This window comes from Oculina patagonica, chromosome 5, assembly GCF_052425735.1.
Source record: "Oculina patagonica isolate OP01 chromosome 5, crgOcupat, whole genome shotgun sequence".
Lineage (NCBI taxonomy): Eukaryota > Metazoa > Cnidaria > Anthozoa > Scleractinia > Oculinidae > Oculina > Oculina patagonica.
Window position 1 is genome coordinate 8431765 of NC_135762.1, and position 9263 is coordinate 8441027.

General features: G+C 36.9%; 1 protein-coding gene across 1 annotated transcript; it reads right to left on the reverse strand.

Moving 5' to 3' along the window:
* Positions 1-2674: 2674 nt before the first annotated feature.
* LOC144655340 (uncharacterized) lies at positions 2675-7027 on the reverse strand. The gene is made up of 3 exons (XM_078515579.1): positions 6725-7027; positions 5417-5536; positions 2675-2944 (listed from the first exon to the last, which is right to left on the reverse strand). The coding sequence occupies exons 1-3, from the start codon at positions 7010-7012 to the stop codon at positions 2807-2809; spliced, it is 546 nt and encodes a 181-aa protein (XP_078371705.1). The 5' UTR covers positions 7013-7027; the 3' UTR covers positions 2675-2806.
* Between the last annotated feature and the right edge of the window lie 2236 nt (positions 7028-9263).

The following is a 9263-nucleotide window of genomic DNA, read 5'->3' on the forward strand; positions in this document are numbered from 1 at the left end:
AGAAATAAAGTTGGCATTTCACGCTTCACGGAAAAAAGAGGAACTTTTTTCATAGCGTTACATTTTCGAACATTACGTCCAAAGCAAAGTCTTCTTTTGCCGTGTTTTCACTGTCCGTCTGCTTCGAATCCCTACTCTTGTTCCTTTGCTTAAAGAAAAATCACTTTCGTATGGGATCACTCTGAACAGGAAGATCAGACATACATTGTAAAATAAAGGAGACATTGTTGTTTCGTCGTTTAAAACCAGCCTTAAAGGTCAAATGAACAGAAATTTCGTTTTTTGTTATTTTTTGCCTATGTGTTTATTAAGAGCCAAATAAACATATCCCAAAGTTTCAAAGCAATCGGTCATTACATTGCAGAGATATTGCAAATTGAAAAATGCTTTTTGTAGGCTGTCATAATCGTAGAGTGCTCGGAAAAATTGTCGGAAAATTGTCCTAAACAAAAACTTGTGACGTCATAATTGGTGTTTTTGAAGACGACCGCAGACCGATTCCGCAGACGCAACTTAAAATCTAAATTAATGTGTTTAGTGACATTTTAAGCAGTTTTTTCGTTCGGTTTGGCCGTTTTTTAGTGGATCGATTGTTGGTTATTGTTTAAAGAAGCTCATTTTTTAAAAAAAAGAATAGCTAAAGCACAAAAATAGCTTAAAGTTTTGTTCGCTGTCGTTTTGCATATCATGTGAAACATAGATAGAATGCACGCTGGTATGGAAACAAATTAGGAATATCTATTGTTCTTTCTCATTAGCATTAAGAGGAAATCCGCCAGGACTTCTAGTAGTTTAATATTGGACAAAATTATGTACCAAAACTATTTACACCTGATTGCAAGCTTTTGTGTTACTGCTTCAAATATCTTATCGATAGAAATCTTTTCTAACAACACCACACATCGAAAACACATTTTGAAGTTCCGCTGATTTCCACTGAATCGCTTAAAAGATGTAAGCTTTTGCCCATAGCTTGTGAACTTTAAATATCATTTTCTCAGACTCTGATAAGAAATTGTTGTACCAGAATTATTTCCACCTTATTGCAAACTTTTTTGTTACTGCTTCAAATATCTTATCAAAAGAAATCTTTTCTAACAACACCACACATCGAAAACACATTTTGAAGTTCCGCTGAATTCCACTGAATCGCTTTAGACGAATTTACAAAATGGCTACACGTGAGATTTTGCCCATACCTTGTAAACTTTGAAATTCATTTTCTCAGACTCTGATAAGAAATTGTTGTTGGTGTTACTGACGGATAATTACTTACATCTTTACCTTTAATTAAGGGTAGGAAATAACGCAATAGGATTTAAATTATTCTGGAAATTGATTTTTGTCCAACTTTAATAAATATTACTCGACTTCCTAGCGGATTCCGTATTAAACGTTAATGAGCAAAATCATCTGCACGTGCGTTAACTATGCACGTGCGTTTTGAATGTTGGTACACTTCAAAGCCGTTCTCTGCCGAACAACAAGGTGAAATGACGAAATTCTGCGTATTTTGGACAACGTCAGCCACGACCGCTTAATTTGGTTTTTCTATTTGGGGTTGAACGCTTTCTTTGAATATTCAGCGGGAGCTAGTTCTAAAAGAGATAAATAAGCAGAATGCGTCCGGTAAGCTGCGAGATTCTCAAGCAAGATATAAATTCATTTTGCACCAGACGTTGTCGTTGACGTTGCCGTCGGTGCAGTCTGCGGAATCGGTCTGCGGTCGTCTTCAAAAACACCAATTATGACGTCACAAACTCGTTCCATTCCTTCCATTTCAGTGCGCAGTCATTCAAAAACGTTTTCGTGAAACCTTCGGAAATCTTCGTATTTTTTGCTGCAATTCGCGCTTTAAGGCTCGGAAAGCAAAAATTTCGCTTTACTTCACTCAATAATGGTTAGTTTTAGTGTTTGGTTAGTTAAAATGGAATTTTGAAATTTCTGTTCATTTGACCTTTAAATAAAAACGTTGGCAGTGAGAAACTTTTTCTTTACTAGCCATAATGTTTTTTTTTTGTCTTCCGCAGATTTTTAAGTCTGCTTTTTATTAATTAACATTATTGTCATATTTTTTAGACTAGGTACCAGTCTTTAATTTAATATTTAAATCTTATTGTAATCTTGCTAACGGTCACTTCTGAAGATGTACGTTGCAACATACGAAACGTTAAGTTCCTAAAATCAAAGTTTTTTTCCGACATGCGTTGTCTTGTCATGTTTGTCACCGGAGTGTGTTTTTTATTTTTTATTAAAATCACTTTATTTAGAGACGAAGCCACATCAATTCTAGCTGGTTTTCATGATCTATCCAAGTCAAATTGGAATTTGGAAATGTTGTTTGTTTTTAGGAGGGAGGAAAACCGGAGAACCCGTAAAAAAACCGTCGGTGCAAGGACGAAAACCAACAACAAACTCCGTGTACAGGAATCGAACTCGGGCCACATTGGTGGGACGCGAGCGCTCTCGCCACTAGGCTACCCCTAGTGAATCTTTGAATCCTTATATGATCGTGATTGTTTTGCAGTCTGCAAATTCCTTTATATGAAACAAAACCTCCCTATAACTGAGAACCACAAGGTACATATAAGGTCATAAACATCTGCTGTTGCAGTGACGCTAATGCGATGTTTTTTATTTAGTTAAATAAAAAAAAAGATAGAATGCAGAGCTATTCAGTTTTTTAATACAGGTTTATTAATCTATATGCAAATCCATTTATCTACTCTATTTCACATTTTCCAACAACGCTAATCCCCGATGGTATATCGTTCGCAAAAATATCTCAAGCTGGTCATACACCACGTTAGATCCAATTTCCGGAGCCTTCTTCGCCTCCTCCCATGTTTTCCAGGCATTTTTTGAACTCCAACATACAATTCAGTGGTCCGTGAGCTTCTGGGTCTTTGGTACAAGTTTGGAAGCTTTGAACAACACAGCTGACCTAAATGAAAAGAAAATGCCAAGGAAAACAGACGGCGTAAGACATATATACTAAACGCTACTATATTACTACCCTATAATTTCGCCACCCCATAGGCCTGGACGTAGTGGTTTAGTGCGTTTGATTTGTTGTGAGCCCTAGGTATACGTACTCCCAATATTATGTTAAGTTACCAAAACTATAATTCCTACTCAATCAATCAATCAATCAATCAATCAATCAATCAATCAATCAATCAATCAATCAATCAATCAATCAATCAATCAATCAATCAATCAATCAATCAACCAACCAACCAACCAACCAACCAACCAACCAGCCAACCAACCAACCAATCAATCAATCAATCAATCAATCAATCAATCAATCAATCAATCAATCAATCAATCAATCAATCAATCAATCAATCAATCAATCAATCAATCAACCGTCGACCGACCGACCGACCGACCGACCGACCGACCGACCGACCGACCGACCGACCGACCGACCGACCAACCAACCAACCAATCAATCACTCAATCAATCAATCAATCAATCAATCAATCAATCAATCAATTAATCAATCAATCAATTAATGTTGTGGCGCGGGATAAGGTTGCCCTCTCTATTCGAGCCAGAGGCTCATGTAACAAGCGCATGACAATAGTTTAAATAGAGTGTAAATAAAATGGGAACTAATATAAGTAATTAATAATAAAAAGTTTTGAAACATTTCGTTAAACTTTTCTGTTAATAGTTTTGGAACTTCACGATCAGTGTTAACTTTATCTAACGTCAAACTCCACTAAACATTTAGTGAAAGCACACTTTTATATAAGATTTTTAAGGGACAGTAAAAAAATGCAGTTGACTCATAGGGTGTCAGATCAATTTCATCTTAATCCTTTCCGATTCAGAGTTGTTGCTTGTAGGTGTAAATGTAATCCCGAATTTAAGACATTTAACATTAAAAAAGCGGGTGGAGAGAGCGAGGTGTCAATGCTCAAATGTCTAAACTTATCTACTTTATAAAGAGTTTCTCATCTCTTTTTGTATATGGTTCTATATTTACTTTTAATCAACAACCGGGCTCTGAGTGAGACACGCTGTATTACTTTTGGGCAAGCCTGGATCTTAAATATAACCGCAATGCAACCATCAGTCTCCCATAAAATTGTGATATCTCCGATGATTCAGGGCCAGTTGTCCAAATTTTTTCCAATAAGTTTAGCCCGTGTCGGAACGAGGTGATCATGTAGGTAGTATATTTTCCCCCCCAAAAAATAGACTTTCCATGCTGGGAGCGAAAAAGAAAATAACATAAAGCTTTCACTCATGGCTAAGCTCATCAAAGAAAAGAAAAGTAAAGCATTTTTAATACAGTTTAGGCTCTATATTAGCTCCCCCCCCCACCCCATTTTTTTTCCTGCTCAATTTTTTGAACTCTCTCCTCCCGGGTGGGTCTCCCACAAACAGAACTGAAAAAACAATTATTTGGCAGTAAATGTTGAAGTAAATTTTGCATCACATTTACATTTTAAAGTACCTGTTTTGTTACTAAACAGAATTATTCTCTCGCATCTTTTTGTATGTGGGACTGACTCATCGTGGTCTAATGCAAATCCGGGAACTCTGATAAGCTTTCGAATCGCTTTTCATTTTATGATGAGCAGAAACTCGAACGTGCTCTATCGGAAATCTGTGAGTCCGATTGTTCTCCCATTGTGTCTTTAATAGAACATGATTATCATAACGGGCGCGTTACTCTTTTAATTTGTTTTATTTTTGGCTTCAAAGTACATAAAATTGTAGCTTTTGGACTGCAATCCTGTAGAGTTTCTACTAAAACAATTAGACGACTCGCCCTCATTTTCCATGAGCAAACGTAAACTCGGCTGCGCCTCGTTGATTCGCTCATAGAAAACTCGGGCTCAGTAGTCGGCTAATTATTCGATAATAGAAAATAATCGCCCTGCCGTTGCCTTTGAACTTAAAGCGTATAAATTGCTATCCTTTATATATATTTCTATCATAGGCGGCGGAGCAGGGGGGCACGAGAGCTGTAGCCACCCCCCCCCAAACGAAAATTTGGGGGAGCTCAGACCCCACCCAGCGAAGCGAAGCGTAAAATTAATTTGTCAAGATAATCCGTCTTGTGAGTGGGTTCAAACATTTTCGAAACTTGCTTGGAAGTCTTTGGGACGTTTCTCTTCGGAAAAGTTCATAAAATGATCGTATGGCCTTTGAACAACAAAAGGAGAATGTTCGGAAATCTTCTGTCTAGAAACTGCTTAGAAAACAAAAAGTTGCTAAAGCGGAAAAGAGTTGACTCAAATATGAAAGCCTGCCGAGCCGAGTATTTTTGGGTTAGCCTAAGCCCTCCTCCCCCCTGCGTTCCAAAACGCTTCGTCGCCTCGTTTTTCTAAGAGCAAAAGTCAAGTAGGAAAAGTCGGCCTCGAAATCTAATTGTTAACTATCAGTGATACTCACCAGTTTCTTTTTATTTGGGACATCCGGTGGGAGATGTTGTTTAAAACGCTTGATGCATTTCTTTCCCATCTTTCCCTTTCCTTCATTCATGAAACACGTTAAGAGTTCCTCGAGAACATTCTATAAGAGAGATGGTCAATGAAATAATTCTTTGTCAATCTTTAAGAATTCAGTTTCCTTTATAAGGCCCGTTTACACAGACGATTTTTTTCGTTCAACTCAATGCAATTTTTGTCGCGCCGAAATTGCACGAAGTCTCCTGCGATATCACGGCGATGAAATCGCCATGAAATCGCCGCGAGTTTGCACGCGTGTAAACTAGCCGGCGGCGATAAAATCGCCGCGATATCGTAGGAGCTTCGAACCTTTCCGAAACTTGATCATGCAAGTTCGGTGCGACAAAAAATGCATTTTGTTGCGCGACAAAAATTAGAATTAGAAGTAAATTATTTTTATTCAGGGCCGGTCAGTAGTTACCGATGCCTTGGATTTGACCACATGGAAAAGTCGGGAGAAAAAATGCTTGCTACTCAGATTTCCTTAACGTCCACCAAACCAGCGAACGGCTTTTTCAGTGAAAGCAGATAATCTTGACATTCAGTTTCACTGCTTATTTTTATGGTTATTAAGACAAGAATTACAATAAAAATAAAATCAAAATTGCAATGTGGTATAAAAAGAGCAACATCAAGGTGGACTCGAACTTGATTCGAAGTTCGCTGATGACTCGAGCTTGACTAGAGGGTCTCAATGGGGTGGTGGCTTTTACGGTTAACGGATAATATTTTGTTTTGTTTTTTTACGACTAACGGTTAATTCTCACCGTAACGGTTAACAGAAGTGTTAAAAATTAATTTGCATTGTTTAAAAAAAGTTTAAAATTGATTTCCATTGTTGCAAAAAGTTAAAAGTTAATTTTCATTGTCGTAAAACGTATTTTAAGATCTTAGGATCATTCTGGGATGAAAAAGTAATCTAGTTGTATTATTTTAAATTATTTTCCCCTAATTTCCACGAGGCAGTAAAGTTTCTGATAAAATAACCCTTTATTTAACTTCTTGGCTTGGTCTTTACGGTTAACAAATTTACGGCTAACGGTTAAAACTTTTCAATATTTACGCCTTACGCTAAATTTTTGGCTGTATTACGGCTAACGGTTAACCCCATTGATACCCTCTGCCGGACTAGTGTTCGAAATTCACTCGTGGCATGATTAAAGCATTCTAGCTAATTTTGTGCAACAGAAGAAATACCTTCTCTTAAAAAACGTGTAAAATAACTGTATAGAAATAAAATAAAATTACTCACATCCAAATTGATCGGCGGTTTTGGCGGTTCGGCGGGGTCTTCAAAATCCATCGTTTCAAGCTCATCTAACTCATCTTCAAAGTTTTGAAGCTCATCCCCCAGGTCTTCAAAGTGATTTGCTTTAACATACGCTACCAGAGCACAGAGAAGCAAGGCAGTTGCAAGGGTTATTTTCATCTTGTGTTGCTTTAAAATGCCGCGATAGGCACGACAATGAGTTATTTTTCCGCTGTCCTGAGCAATTCTCGAAGCCAGTGTAATGTTTGCGTTTTCGCAAACGTGAGGCATCGATCAACAGGAATTAATTTTATTTGATCAGCTTGCCTCGAGATAGCCTTTCTTAATTATTAGGTTTTTATGTAAATCGGCAATCAACCAAACGAGGCATTTTTCTCTCGATTGAAAGTTGAGGCACAATGATAAAAAGGAAAGTTAACTGAATATTTTTTTTCGGAAAAAATCTAAAAAATCGTATGCGTTTCATCTAACCTTGAAGCTGTTGCATGATCAATTCGGGAGACTGTTAGAAGTAATAAATTAAAATTACCTCAGTCAACAAACCTATATTGTACGTAATACCGCATTGAAATATTTTTGTGGATCAATCATGTTGTTTTAGCTCTTCCGATCTCAAAAAAGTAATTCTCCATACTAATTCACACAAATTTCTTTTCCTGTTTGTTTTGAGAATTTGGTGCCGTATCAAGGCAAAATCTTCTAGTCGATGATATTCTCAACTCTTATCGCCTATCTATTTTAAAGTGTATAGCATTTGCAAGGAGATTTCAGATGCTGATCACTTTTCAACGTCATGTGTTGCATATATCACAAAAGAGAAAAATTAAAAAAGGCTGTTGAATTTGAAAGCATTAAATTTTGCCTGTTTAAAATACTAAGTGATCTTTAAAAAGACATATTCGCCCAAGATTTTGTTCCGTTTAGTGTGTTTAATTTAACCAAAATATTAAACCTGTGAAAGCCACAGCTGTTCTTTGCCTCAAGTTAACAAGACATGTAATCAGCTGCTTAAAATAACAAAAATATCATGACGTCACGGTTTTGAGTACCGCCTGAGCCTTTTCAAGTGGGACGCTGTTGCGAAGCAACAGGTATTAATACGAGGTAGAATTAAAGGGAATGAAACAATATACATGTACACTTAAAGATGAATTCCAGTCCGTACTGCGCAATCTCGGCTGCAATGTTTATGTGAGCCCACACGAAGGGAATGTTTACAAGCAAAACTAAAAATTCCGCGACAAACTTACCTTTTTCTTCATTATTAACGCCAGATATCCTTGCAGAACAAATAATAACGAGTAGAAGAACCTTGACGCTATTTCAAACCGACGTTTTAGCTCATCGGAACTTCTTGAACGAAACGAACTGTAATGGCGGACTAAAAAACGTCATGTATGCTGTCACCGAAGTGTAACGTTTCAACGAATTCAAAACAAAAACGTAAACAAAGCCCGAGTCTGCGCAGTACGGACTGGAAATCATCTTTAATGACTGACTAAAACAGTTACTTTTGTTTCCCGATATTCTCAATGTTTCCCTCTGCTTCGCCTCGGGAAACATCAAGATTCTCGGGAAAAAATTAACTGGTTTCTCCAAGAGATCAGTCATTAAGTGTTTTGTTTAATAGCACGATGAAGACTCAGAAAAACGGCGCTCGTCGGTCAACATTCGCGGGCAACACTGCACTGTTACCCTCTGACGTCATAGATTTTGCAATGCAATGTTGCCCGCTCAGAGACTTTTAATTTGGCGGGAAACAGTTTTTTATTGTTAGATGTCCTATGATGACCTCAAATTAGCCAGCAAAAGCGAAGCTGTTGGGGAAAAATTCTAGAATATAACAAAAAATTTTTTTTTTTTTTTTTTTTTTTTTTCCGTTTTCGTTTCCTTTAATATTTTTTTTTCCCTTTTTTTTTTTTTTTTTTTTTTCCCTGTTTTCTAAATTTTTTACTTTTTTTTTTTTTTTTTTATTTTTAAAAAAAAAAAAAAAAATAAAAAAAAAAAAAAAAAAAAAAAAAAATTCTGAATTCACAGATGGGACTTGAACCCACGACCTTCATTTGTCGGTGACACAACGACTGTATCGCGCAATCACATTATCAATTATGTCAATGAAATAATTTTACCCTGTATAACCCAAATCTCTTATGTTAAAGGATATTGATTCAAAATACTCCAAAACATTGCCTTTTTGAACCAAAATCAAGCGGCATTTATTCTTGAAACAGAAAGGACACAACCTCGTCCCCAGGACGCTTTTCCTTTCAGAGCGGGAGGGGAAAAGGGAAGGACAGAGACCCTTACTCGACCGCGGTCAAACGTCAGAAATATGCAAAAAACAAGAAAAGTACGTCAAAGATAAGGATTTAATTTTCACAGTTCAAAGTTCGATACATAACCGGTATCCTAAGGGTTAACTAAGTTTTTTGGAGCTTTACTAAAAAAGTTCTATACTACGTGTTTGAAAAGTAGCGATATGCGGACTTTTCGGCGCCATTTGTCAAAGCAGCTTTGGTTC